We start from the raw sequence: 15,005 nt of genomic DNA on the forward strand, positions 1-15,005 counted from the left end.
AATTAGACAGTCTTATGAAACATAAATCATAATGGAATTATAGAAAAACAAATTTCCAAAACGATCAATTAAAAAATATGAAATAATTCTCGAAAACTAAAATAATTGCATTGGGATCTCACATAAAAGCATAACAAATAGCTTTTAGTTTGCAAGATCAAAACAATGCAAATAACACAATCTGATATTATCGTATGCACATGGAGCTGTATTATATACTATGCTTTGGAAAAACAAATATTGTATTCCAGAAAGATGTATAATAAGAAAATGGTTATTGTTAAAAAATTACGACAATCAATTAGGACAAAAAATTGCAGTGTGAACAAAGTAAGCATTCTTTAAAAATTTAATAGGTTGAAAGTGATTGATTAATTGACTGATATCCGGTAGAGATTCAAACAAAGATAGGAAGATTAAGAATTGTTAATATTTCCGTAAAACCAATATTGATGTATCAATTAATGAAAGACAAGATATCATACCTTGTATGTCTAAATATATCATACGACACACTACTCGAGAAGTTAGAAACTAAGAACACGATTAAAAGTAAATTATAAAATAGTTTTCATTACTTTAATAAACATAAATAAAATGAAATCAAGAAAAACTAAAACTTGAAAGGATTATAATATGTATAGATTTTGCAAAATATTTCATTCCAATTTCTGCAAATGTATTGAACATATATTTATATATGCTTTGCAGACTTGTAACACAATTATTGAAATTATTTATCAACATATTTTATTCAGGCGTTTTGTACAGTTAGTACATGTCATACTTTTAAGTTCAGATGATAATGTAGACAAAGGAACGATATATTGTTTACACTGGCATTTTGATGCTTATGTTGACATTACATAACAAATGAAAGGGAAAGTAAAACCAATCAAAAGAATATCACCATTGTGCAAAATATACTAGGGCAAAGCTCATATCCCGCTACATTATTGTCGAATGCTAACGAGGTATCTATTAGAACTTCATCTGTACATGTGACATATACTTTAACATATTTACTAATATACTAAAACTGGCAATTAGTGTATACAAAATTGCTCTTTAGATTGTAAAATTATCACAGTATATAAACATGTATAAAATATCACAAGAGTACGGAAAGGGTTCTGTTGCTGAGTAACCGTCCATGTTTACTTATGAACACATAATTCTCTACAATGTTAATCATATTTCTGAAGAAGAGAAAAACAAATAGCATACATTTCCAGCAAAACATAAATGAAAATTTTGAAGAGATATGTTTTAATGCTATTGTCAGTTATACCATATAAAAGTTATTTCAATTTAATGTAATGCTTAACATGTTATATGTAGTGTTTCCCAGAAAACCACATTTCGATCAAGAAAATTCAATGGTAACATCCGCCTAAGGGAAACACCGGGTCCACCCTGCTGTAACGAAGGAAAGTCTAAAGTGCGTATTTTCCCAGAAGGATATCTATCTTTTGAAATCCAGAAACTTTGGATTATGATCATTAACTCCAGGCACATTTAACAATATCATTGAATTTTATATCCAAGCAAAAACTACCATCCAACCCATCAGTACAAAATTGGTGTCAACTTCCATGCAAGTTAGGATTTTGAACACACCCAAGCGACAATTAATTTCATTCAACAATAAAATGCATATCACACATAACAGCTCTTTTTCCTTCATGCGCCTAACACATCCCAAAATTGAGCTAACAAATTCTAATCCACATTATAATATACGTCAGTGATATGTTTTTGTCTAAACAGTAGCAATCCGAGTTCAACATGAATAATTCAAACATAATTAAAACACGCTGATAAAACTCATTGTTAAAGTTTCAAAAGAATTTAGCTTTGTTATATTCATGCATATATATATATACATATATATATATATATATATATATATATATATATATATATATATATATATATATATATATATATATATATATATATGTGAAACAAAACATGCACTGGTCTTTATTTTATGATTGTTGATATTAATGAGAAAACATCCTATTGCAAATATTATGAATGTTGTTGTCGCTATTAGATTCCATACGTATCCAAATCATGGTGATAAAGTAACCAATGGAGATATTATTTGACTCGGTACTCTCAGGCATGCGTTCTTTAATATATACCTTGTTTTCAGATTTTGAAGCCATGTCTTGGTCAGACATATTCTTTTCGGGTAACCAAGCGAAAAAGGATGAAATAGCTAGACTGAGTGGCAAATTATTTTCCCTTGTAGACAACTGTTTTTGGCGACAAACAAGTTGATGGATTGCATGCATAAGTATCTACCTGGACGGAACTTTGACAACTAGAAAGCAATGCCTCCAAAAGGATCCGAAACAATTGCGACATGATCATTCAAAGGCTTGGTGAACTGGAGACTTACCTAGAGGGGAAAAAGAAAGATGTTGAAGAGAAAATGGATCCTGAACTCTTCAACATTCTTGTATCAACTGGCACTAGCCATAAGGAGAAAATGAAGATTGCTAAAATGTCTTCCACAACTATTATTAGAATTGATGGATCAGTGGAAGGGGTCTTTTTATGTGGGGCGATAAATTCTGGAAATGAGTTGGCAAATATCATTAGATCCCTAAGTGTCATGAAAACCTGTGTCGAACCAACGGTTTCTTCTGGAGGCTATGCTAGTTTTTGGCCTTATTTGTGGCATTTGGTTGTGTCTGTCTTCACAGCAGCTGAAAGGGATCAACAGGAGGATCCTTTGCATGATTACCGTGTTGTCGTGCAAGAGTTTCAACTAGCATTTGACCAATTCTTTGACAACATCAGCCTAGTGAAGGCAACACTAGAGTTGACGGCATAGTCAACGTGATTATTGGTATTGAAACAGAAAATGACTTGTAATTCAAAAATAAAAAACTTTTGAATAGAAACCAAGTTAATCGTCATGTTTCTTCCATTGCTGCATAAAGTATATAATTATTGCCATTTTGAAAATCATAGCCATGAAAACGAAATGAAGAAGTGTCATTAAAACAATTCCTTAATTTCATCATCATATGCTAATTTTAATTCTCGATAAACATCGAGGTATATCAATATGGAAACACTTGCTCTAAAACCTAACGGGGTTTTGAAAATAAGCATATGTTTGTAATACGGAGGCAACGTAAATGTGTGATTTGTAGATGCTTATAATTCAAGTTTGCAGACGCACACAATAATATACCAAACTGAACGGAAAGTGTTATCATGTCATTCAACACTAGTATGCCTGATAAATTAAAGAACTGTAATTCGTACTCTATGGGGATTCAAAACCATGTCGGCTGGTAAAACCGCATCCATCGCCTTGCCTGGAAGCACCGACTCCTATACTATCTCGGCTACTGACATATTACCAAAAACATCTTGTTATATATCGGGGTTATAGTCAACAGTGCGCAGCAGACATACCCACATGATGACCTTTAATTCTCTATAATTATTTCTTTATATATTTATTTCTGTCATAATAATCCGGACTGAGTACGAACTAAAATTAATTACTCTAATTACTGGTATATATATATATATATATATATATATATATATATATATATATATATATATATATATATATATATATATATATACAAATGAAAACAAATAATATCCAGATTATTTTCCATCAGGCTGTGTCCCTATAAACAATATTGCCCTTGCTAAAGTTGAGATGTTCTTTCCGGAAGAATTACTTAATATCTTGTTTTGCTTTCTTTCTTTTTCCTCAGAGAGCGATCCGTTTTGAACATGCTTAAAATAACTGCCTCTAATTCCAGACCCACCTTATATGTTCTGTTTTCCCAGCTTTCCGTGTGTTTGCTTGCGTACATGCCCAACCTAATACCTCCACTTGAATTGTTCCTCAGTTGCAAACGTGATAGAGGCGAAAGATTTGCAATTAGTATTACTCAGATAACTACCAATTGTAATATGTTTTATGTGGTTATTTTTCCTATATGTATCATTTTATAACTTTGAAATTCAGTTTTATATTTTAAGAACTTTTTAAAAAATATTTTGTAAATTGAATTCATGATATATTTAAATAATCTTCTAAATTTCTATATTTTAGCTAACAGGTTTTTTCCCATTCTATCTGCGCTTCCAAAATGCAATTTTATATAACTCTTTCATGGTATTAAGAAAACGTCTTTTCACCAACAAAATGTTCTCACACTAATCTTTCTTTGTCCAATCTATAATGTGGCTCAAAATCTGGTCGACATTGTGGCCTTCGGAACCTATAGCATGGCATCTCCACAACTGAAAGACTAGGCATTGAAAAGAAGGCAATATGTACGGAAACAATCTCTCGATTGCTTAGATTCAACCTTAAACTCGGGTTTAAATAAGATAATTTCTTTTGGTAGATTGATCGGAAAGATGGAATCCAAAACATAATTTGCTGCTATCCCATTTTTGTAACATCACATTGATGAATCAGTGCCAAGTGTTTATAGACACACTATTATACAATTACATGTGAACATACTGTCACAGAGAATGTTAGTACGTGGTTGTATGCACACTACTATGCATTTGCATGCAAACATAATATCACATACAAGGGTATGATGTGTTCATAGACACACTACCATTGACTTTGTATACAGATACGCTACCACAAAAAAGTGGTAAAAGGGTTTTCCATTTGCCCTTGTCAACATGATGCACAAGTAAACGCATACACACGAAACATTAAGCACAAAATGTTTTGGGAATTAAGATTAGTATCTCTGTTTTCGATAGACCTGGTTGGCTATGAAGCTGGTAACCAAATATTATTTAACACACACCAAACCACGTCACTGCTCTTCTTCTCATCGAATTCCGTAGAGTAAGGCCCACTCGTGTGCCTTTCCACGTAAATCATTTCATCCATATATTCGTTTCTATAATTTTGGTCAGATCAAATTATGTATTTGTATGTGCTAGGCAAACTGGGCTAAATGACATGTTCGAAACAAGGGTCGAAGTTTCTACAGTATACCTCATCTTTGCATGGTTTGTCTATAAAATTGGTAAAACAATGCGACTTCTCCACCAATCCAAAACAAAAAAAAAATCAATCCGAGCGTTGGTTTTTCTTCCAATTACAAGGTAGTAGACGCGTAATGTCAACTGCTGTATATAATAATAATGATAATAATAATAATAATAATAATAATAATAATAATAATAATAATAATAATAATAGCAATAATAATAATAATAATGAGGACTTTGTATAGCGCCTAATCTTTAGAAGCTCTAAGCGCTTTACATTAGACAACACCTATAAGATAAGAAACATATAATGATATGATTACAAAAACAAACACCATGAAATGAGAAAACATTAAAAAAAAAAACAACAAAAAAGAAAATAAATAAATAAAAATACTGAGAATATTTAAGGAAGGAAAATTATTAGGTCTTTAAGTTTGTTCTTGCAGTTGAAATAAGTGAGTTTTGAGAGCCTTCTTGAATGTGATCATTATGTCTTTGTGTCTACGTTCAATGGGCAATACATTCCACGTTGCTGGGCCCTGGTATGCAAAAGAATGCTGTCCATATGATTTTGTTTTCATAGTGGGAATAATGAATATACGATTGTCAGAAGAGGAGCGTAAGTATCTTGCTGGTGTATACACATGGGTGAGGTCGGATAGGTATGTTGGACTAGAGTCCGACAGTGAAACGTAGCACAGAGAACAAATTTTGTGTTTGATCCTGGATCGAATGGATAGCCAGTGAAAGGTACAGGGCAGCGAGGATGTGTGCTCTGATACTCTACGCATGATCCGAGCAGCTGTGTTTTGAACTTTTTGAAGTTTCCGGAGAAGATATTGAGATGAACCAGACATAATTGAGTTCCAATAGTCCAGTCTTGAAAGTACTAATGAACACACAAGTGTTTTAGTGGCATCAACTGAAAGATATTTGCGAACAGACCTGATGCATCTCAGCTCAAGATATGCAGCCTTGCATATGTTGATGACATGTTGGTGCAATGTGAGAGTACTGTCCAGAGTAACACCTAGGTTTCGTAATGATTGTGTGAATTTAATGTTGGCGTTGCTCATATTTATTGTTTGAGGTAAAGGATGTGAATGAGAAAGTCTTTGTGTTTCAAAAAATATCCTTCGTCTATAATATGATGGCTTTAGTTAAGCTTTGGATGATTTTCTGTTGTTGCTGCAAGGAAAAAGGTCTTGCGTAGTACTAGTTTCACCTCCTTTTCTATCGTTACCATTGGTGGATGATTTCAAAAAGAGTCATAAGGAAAATTAATACCTATGGCTTTTACTTAAACTTTAAATTTCAAAGAAATCATGTCGTGTGCCACAAATGAAAGCTGCAGGTTAAACTTTGAGCAACAGTGATACATCCCAATATATCACAATGAACTGGAGACAGACTTCGAGAAAGATCAGCACAATATCAAAATGTAATTGGTGGATTATATCTTGTTCGACTTTCAATCTTTACATGAGACTGTCATTCTCGTTCCTACTTTCTGCATAGCTCATCGGCCTGGAAAAAGTGTGTGCATGAGCCTGTATTTTTTCATTATCCCAACTGTGTTAAGATTCTAGGAGGACGTCATAAATCTTTCGAGGACACCGCCCTCTGCTCTATTGTGCCGAAGTAATCCTAGACCCTTCCGAAGACATTTGGAGAGAAGATGACGCGCAACGTTACGGAATTGCCATCGATACACTGAATTCATGACTCAAGATTACTCGGGATACAGCTAACATTTAGAACAAGCCAATTAAAGTCCCCCAATTACCATGAACGGAGCCTAACTCACCAACATGAAAATTGGACGGGTACAATATATAGATTCTGTGAGTTATTTAGCCATGTCTGTGAGTAGAAACATTTGGAACGACAGAATAGGGCAAAACGTTACCTTATTTACCTCTATACTATTCTCAATGAGATGTCACAGTTACAAGAAGAATTACAATCATTGATGGATCGAACATAACAAAAATATGTCAACCGTTCGTCTAAGTAATGCAACATTTATAACTTTTCACCATACAGATTTAGACGAGGAAGCTAAACGTACTCAGAAACATTTCAAGACGATCATGAACAGAGAACCCACCTTCACCAGACGAAAACAGCCACACTAATGGAAGATAAAGACAAACAAGAAGTGTTTCAAACTGCGGTTGTTCGGGTACCTTGTCAGAATTCAGATTCAGTGTTGAGACCTTCCATACTTACCGACAAAACGAAATCAAAAGCTTGAGACAAAATGCTGATGTGGACAGCTTCATGGAAGACGGAAGTGAAACAAGGAAGGCATTACTTTGCCCTCTATGCCGCAGCAAGAACAAAGAGAAAAAAAATGTCGAGTCCCTTCAAACATTGTAAACACGTTCAAAAAAGAATAATAAGAAGAAAGATAAAAATAAATCTCTAACAATTGATGCACCGTGATTCTTGCGAATGTTCCAAGTCAGAACTCGATATCCTGTCCATCCCAGCAACGACGAAGACAATACAAGAATCACAATAGGTATACGTTGTTTTTGTGACATATTTCACTAATTCAACACCTATCGCATTTGAAATCAAGAGACACGTCGAAAACTACATTGATCATAATCACAATTACGTGAACGTTTCATACATTCATTGTTTATCAAAATAGATTTAAACTTGAATAGTAAACTTGTATGCGGCAGGACGGACAATTACCCTTATCAAGCTTACACGGAACATATGGATGCTTCCGTGGTATGGAAACCTGACAGCGGACAAGATCAACAACACAATGATGACTGCAGATGACTATCGACCTATTCCTGGATATAACAAGCGACGCAATCAGAAGTGGCCTTAGTTTAGAAATGATGGTTAGTTTGCATCTACGAGACAAAGAGTTGTTGAATGAAGTTGATGTACGCGTGAGATAGGATGGAAGAAGTATCATGTTCCAACTGATCTCAAATGCGAAAGAGTACTAAACAAACATCCAGACTTGCATGCGTGGTGTGGAGGCTTACCTAAAATGGGAACCCAAATCAATCAAAGCATGAGCTGAACAAAAGAGGAGAGTCAAGTATTATCTGCGACAAATGGAAGTCAAAACTTGCGCCTGGACTCCGATCCAAGCACGAAAATCATGACTTCCAATGTCGGCTAATAACTTCGAGCTCATCTGCAACATTACCCGTTATGACCATACACTGTGTACTAGATGTTTGAGTCTATCTTTGCCAAGTGGAATTACTTCTGATCTTAACTGACACGATTGAACTAACCTGATAATTAGGTTAAATATTCAGCCACAGCATTTCGTACCGGGATTCATCAGGAAGATATCCGTTGTGTGGATTTCATTTCCCTCAGTACCAATACAGAGACAAAGGATATTTTTACCTTATAAATCAAGAAAACTTTCGTATGTAATTTCATTTTGCAGACGATTTGGTGAACACAATGAACGTCATCCTGTATGCAGAACTTGACAATATTCTGCAAGTCAACAGTTTCGAAGGAATTATTATAGACTATTGCAAAACAAAGATGCCTCTAGACTTAACTAAACTTACAATCCTGGCTAGATAAAATTGCTATAGATCTCAAATCGATCATATAAGAAGAAACGACACGACACATATTTCATGATGCGTTTATCAAACAAGTTCTTGGAAGATCTGGAAGATGAGTCAAACTTCATCACAGAAGAAAATATTTTGAACAAGTGTTAGAAAGACATGTGTGAACATTCCTTACATCCTTTTACTTCTCTGCAGTCGACTGGATGCTCTCTTGCAGCAGGGTACAAAGGTCATCGACCAACATACATATATTTTCAAGGAGAAAGTCGATTGAAAACCGGCGAAAAAGAAGCAAACGGATACCTGGGAACTACATGACCCTCTTATTAGCAGTATAATGCACAGATGTTTGGGATTCAATAGTATGTCCGAAAGATGAACATCATCATCAAAATCCTGAAGGCTATGTCATAAACACTTACGCAGTAAATTTGTCAAGGAACACAATGATAAGACATTTATTTCTCAACGACTACGTTTATGTTCCGTTTATCAGTTTATATTCATGTTGAGTTAGGGAAGCTTTTTATATTATTAAAAAGGTCTGGATTAGGATCCAATAAATAATGAGGCAACGTCGATTTTATCCCTGAGGAAAAGGCGAGAAGACTGCAAAAAGGAATATAACGAGCCTCCTTTTCAGGCTCTATTGATGTAGTTACCCTTGATATCGATAAATATCAACAGTCCAGGATAACGAACAAACGCCCCTTTCTAAGGAAACCCATATCTCTAGACTATGGCGAAAATGAAACCATTGACATTATGTTGTGTTATGTGTGTATGTCTCTTCTATGTATAGAACCTTGCAACATCTGGTGTCCATAGGGATCCAGATTTTTGGACTGGTCTATTTTGAAAATAAAAAAGAAAATGAAACATTCATCAACAAGGAAAAACTGATATGCCACTCAGTCTATCTATTAGTGATATTATTTTCACTGTTTGAATGGATACTAATCTGTAGAGACTAACTAAATCATTAATTTCAGTGTCAGTTATTTTCTCTGACATTTAAGCACGATCATTTAAGTGAGAGCCACTCCGGTGGCCTATGTGGTTAAAGCGTTCGCTTCGGATTGCGGGTTCGAACCCGGCCGAGACATATCAAAGACTTATAAAAATGGTACTAACAGCTGCCTCTCTTGGCACACAGCTCTAATAGATTAGTGTTAGGACTGGTCGACCTGGTGCCAGGATAATGTGACTGGGTGAGACATCATGCTACATGTCTGTAGCATGATGACCTAATGCCTGAAATCACTATAAACTGCCACATTGCAGACATCGTAGTAATGTGACTTCAAAACGTGTTATAGCTACGGTACCAATAGATAACACTGGTCAACAGTGAAATCATTACTGACTTGAAAAGGCCCTAATCTGTAGTATTTTGGTGTGCCGAACACGAATATAACCGTGAAAAATTTGTATTGGCTCTCGTTTTGAAGATATTCATATACCTCATTTTCTATGTTTCACTGTGTAAATTTCTCCAGTAGGACTGCAGCAACATCCGGAATAATGATGTAACATTGCATAATACCATCATGCTCACATCATCCACAGTTGATTGCATCATTTTCTGATGCAATGCAATACTAATGCCATGCGGCTGCTGAAGTAAGTTGACGTCAGCAGTGTACTATACATGTGTAGGCCTATTATACTAATGCCAGGCGGCTGCTGAAGCTGACGTAAGCAGTGTACTATATAAAGCCCAATCAGATAGGTTCAGCATTTAAACTATTTTAGACGTTGTGCGAGACAGTTCAAGCTACTGTTACATAAAACTTATTATTTTATCCATTTACGTACAATAAAGAACAGTAATGCCTCGAAAGTGTGTTAATACCGCGGACAATTTTTGCTATATTTGTGGGGAAGTGACATTTGCCAACCAGAAGAAAAGTATCAATTCTCAAGTGAAGAAGGCATATCATCTTTACTTCGGATGCAAGGTTGGTGACCAAGACAAGCCTTGGGCTCCGCATATATGCTGTGCTACATGTACAACACAGCTTTCACAGTGGTTGAATTGCAAAAGGTCATCAATGCCGTTTGCAGTCCCAATGGTGTGGAGAGAGCCAAGCAACCACCTAAATGACTGTTACTTCTGCTTGGTTCCTCCTCTTTCCGGCGGAATAACGAAGCGAAAGAAGTCGAGAATAGTCTACCCAAACATTCCGTCTGCATTGAGACCAGTTCCACATGGTGAGGGACTTCCTATTCCAGAACCTCCAGCAGAATATTCTCTTGATTCATCTGACGAAGACAAAGGTGAGTCGACCTGTTCTTCTCCTGGTCCATCAGCATGCAGTGATCCAGATTTTCACTGTGGTGCATCATCAACCCCACACAGAATAACACAGGAAGAACTAAATGACCTGATTCGTGATTTGGACTTATCAAAGAACAAGGCAGAATTGCTAGGATCAAGACTCCAACAATGGAATCTTCTAGAAGAAGATGTCACAATTACTGCATATCGAAAGCGCCACCAGCAATTGGAGCCTTTCTTCAGAAAGGAAAGTAATCTGATATTCTGTTCCGATATTGAGGGCCTCATGAATGCTTTAAAAATCACTCATGACCCACAAGAATGGAGACTATTTGTGGACTCTTCGAAACTGAGTCTCAAGGCTGTGCTTTTGCACAATGGAAACATTCTTCCATCTATTCCAGTAGCGTATGCTGTCCACATGAAAGAGACATACGATAACTTAAGGCAGCTACTGAATTCCATTGAGTATAACAAGTACAGCTGGCACCTCTGTGGTGATTTGAAGGTAGTTGCCCTTTTAATGGGACTGCAGCAAGGATATACAAAATACATGTGTTTCTTATGCGAGTGGGATAGCCGAGCAAGGGAAATGCACTACATGAGGAAGGAATGGACTCACAGGCAGAATGTAGCCATTGGAGAGAAGAATATCCAACACCCAGCTCTGGTTGAGGCTCAGAAAATCTTGCTACCACCCCTTCACATCAAACTAGGTTTGATGAAGAACTTCGCGAAAGCCATTGACCGGACTTTGCCAGCATTCCGATACCTGCATGAAAAATTCCCTCGACTCAGCGAAGCAAAGATTAAAGAGGGAGTTTTTGTGGGTCCTCAGATTCGAGAGCTTTTCAAAGATGACCGGTTCAACAACTTGCTGGAAGGTGACGCGAAACAAGCATGGAATGCTTTTCGCCTAGTTTCTACAAACTTCCTCGGAAATGTTAGGGCAGAAAACTATAAGGAACTAGTAGAAGACATGTTGATGAAGTATAAGAAACTTGGCTGCAATATGTCTCTAAAGATTCACTTCCTTCATTCCCATTTGGATTTCTTTCCTAGCAACTGTGGTATTGTTAGTGATGAACACGACGAACGTTTTCATCAAGATATCGCAACAATGGAACAAAGATACCAGGGAAAATGGTCCACTACAATGCTGGCTGACTACTGCTGGACACTCCTCAGAGATGCTCCCGAACAGCTGTACAAGAGACAGGCGAAGAAATCTAAGATGTAGTCAATGACTTGATTTTTTATAGGTAGGCTATTACAGTTGACCTTTTACTATTGGAATGCATTTCGTTATGTAAACATTAATTTCTTGCAGATTACAAAAAAACTAGAGCCAATTTTGCAATTTGACTGTCATATTCGTGTTCAGCACATAAAAATTGATAAGAATTGACTAATTTTATTTCAGTAACATGACTTTTGTAAAAATTTGTTGTCCAGTGTAATCACACACACACACCTTTATGTGAAGACGGTCCTCCGCCTTGTAAAGTCGTAAATTCTTTCTTCTGCGTGGTTGGCCACGCCTATTTTGGAATGTGTTGGTCTAAACGAAAATATGCAGTGGATAAGGCATGGTAATAAAACAGGACACAACCGTGGATAATAGCACATTATTCACGTAAAATACAAGTACATATTAGTGACCATATCTTTGAATGATCTTTCAAGTATGTATGCAGACTTTCAAAGCCAGTCGTACAAATTGGTCAATGACGCTACGCGATAAATATATCGTTCCGCCTGCCGAATGACGTGACATGGGATACATTACACTACAGCAGACAATATATTTGTTTGCAGAATAACAAACCATCTACATATTTAATTTAAAGAAATCATAAAACGCAGTTTTAAAGCTGATTGAGTACATTGTCGTTCAAAAGGTCATTTACCTAAAAAGATGTTACAATTTGTATCTTCATTATTTGCATATAATTTTTAAATTAATTAAACATACATAACACTAACGTAAACAATTTGGCAGTGTAGATCTTCAAAGTTAAAATGATGGAATATAGATTTCTGTGCATTTTACAGGAAAAGGTTAGTGCGTCCGATAGATTAAAAAATCCTGCACGTATATCTGTGTACGTGTATGTATGTATGTCTGTCTGTTAGTTTGTATGTCTGTATCTCTGCATGCCTGCCTGTCCGTATGTCTGTCTGTATGCCTGTCTGCCTGTATGCCGGTTTGTATGTCTGTCTGTCTGTCTATATGTATGTATGCATGTATGTATGTATGTGTGTATGTAAGTATGTATGTATGTATGTATGTATGTATGTATGTATGTATGTATGTATGTATGTATGTATGTATGTATGTATGTATGCGATGTTGGATGGGTTTATGTAGACGTATGTGGGGTGTTTCGTTTCACCTGAGTAACGAGTACATGTATTTATAGAATTGTCAATGTTCAAGCATTATATTGGTTTTGACTGTAACCTGGGATAAAACCGTAATCTGATACACGCATGTAAATGTGTCAAATGAATTTTACAGTCACGGTAGACTGGGAAGTAGATTTCACAACAGGCTTTAAATAAACGCAGAACATGGAGGACGCAAGCTGAACCTGGATAATGCACGATTGTAAATCAGTTATACTTTGTAATCACATTATTAACAGAAGAAATATGATACATTTTCAATGTTCCCGATGTTAGAAAATACTCGAGGCGGAAACGTACTGCTAGATGAAGTTGCTAAGGGAAACACAACACTCACGAAATATTAATGTGCGTTAGTTATTTGGAATCGTCACGGCAAATATCTGTTGATATAGGTGTAGTGCGAAACGCGACTATTATGGGCACGCTAATCGGCAGTCTTTTTTTTGCCATTTAAATATAAACCGGTAGGACTGGATGAGCTGGCAAATAATGTTGTTACAACTGAAATCACGAATACATCTCTGTATGTAACAAACTATCTCAGCATAATTGTCAATCCGTGCTCGATGACTATCGATGGTATCGTAAGTAGCATGGGTGAGTTCGAAATGGTGCTGGACGAAATGTAAAATCGCCGACTACTTTGAACACAGTCTAGGAACCGAGGCGTTAGCAAACCAAATTAAACAAATGATCTACAGGCAGTACATGTTTGTTGACAGATACCAGTCTGCTTGCTGGCTGTAATGGTGTATAGGTTTGACTGGGGCACCTCGTATTAACTTCGCTTGGGGTGCCTGTGGAAAGGATTGTTTTGGGCGAGGATCGCCGTTCATGTTAGCAGATTTAGTTTGCAAAATGTTTTACGATCCCGAAGTGTAATCGCTTCCAATACCCACATAATCGTTCACGTTTGCACATAATATATATTGTGTTTACTGAATCACATTGCTGTCGTTAGCATACATAAGGATCAAATTATCTCTCACTGTCACTGCAAATGTGTATAGCTTGCTTTGACGGTGTATATTTACATTAACTTTATAAATATGCTAACCAATTCTTCTACGCACATTGTTTTAAGTTGGTTATTGAATTTTTTTTGCTGCAGAATATTTAGTCCCACATCACACGTGAATAATCCGCCCGCGTGTAACGCTAGGATACAAATTTATAAAGTCATGTTCTACTGAAATCATTGATCCTGGATATTTCAGCCGGTCGAAAAGCTCCATTTTATACTTATAAAGTCATTTTGAAATCCATTATGGGAGGCTGTTTTGTCAAATGTGTTTGTAATACCTAACGGCTCTAATACTTATTCAACATTTCTTAAATAAAATCTAATTTATGCACGTCTCATTATGGGATCTAGTTATACTTTGTATGCTTTATTGATATTCAAATACTGGTGAACGTTTTCATACCGACACAAATTTTATTGTGAAATTAAATGGGTCAAAAATATCATTTTCTTATCTAGATGTTGCATGTACTCCTGATTTTACCAACTAATTAATCTTGAAAACGACTGCAAATATCACAATTTTGTTTAGTACGTCTCATCCACCGGATTTTGTTTAAATTCGTATTAAAATTAAGAACTGAAGAAATCAATGCATGTTGACTTTTTCCATGCCAACATCAAAATTTGTTATATACGCAGTCAGTCGGGAGAAACCTATGGTATCAAAATGTTGCGTGTACTTTTAACGCTA

The 15,005-nt window shown here is 35.9% G+C and overlaps 1 protein-coding gene across 2 annotated transcripts in view; it reads left to right on the forward strand.

Annotated features, from left to right (window-relative positions):
- Positions 1 to 2,918, forward strand: part of LOC149784744 (uncharacterized) — a 4,754-nt gene extending 1,836 nt beyond the window's left edge. Inside the window, exon 2 of one of the 2 annotated variants that reach the window (XR_016413950.1) lies at positions 1,342 to 1,837. Coding sequence is in view for 1 of the 2 variants with exons in the window: in XM_089932774.1 (XP_089788900.1) it covers positions 2,375 to 2,848 (474 nt within the window). In the remaining variant the exon portion in view is untranslated. Of the gene's footprint in view, positions 1 to 1,341; positions 1,838 to 2,260 lie in introns of those variants that run through there. The other variant, XM_089932774.1, reaches the window with a different exon arrangement.
- The last annotated feature ends 12,087 nt before the right edge of the window (positions 2,919 to 15,005 follow it).

The sequence above is a fragment of the Sinohyriopsis cumingii genome, chromosome 14 (genome assembly GCF_028554795.1).
Source record: "Sinohyriopsis cumingii isolate HCF-2022 chromosome 14, ASM2855479v2, whole genome shotgun sequence".
Classification (NCBI taxonomy): Eukaryota; Metazoa; Mollusca; class Bivalvia; order Unionida; family Unionidae; genus Sinohyriopsis; species Sinohyriopsis cumingii.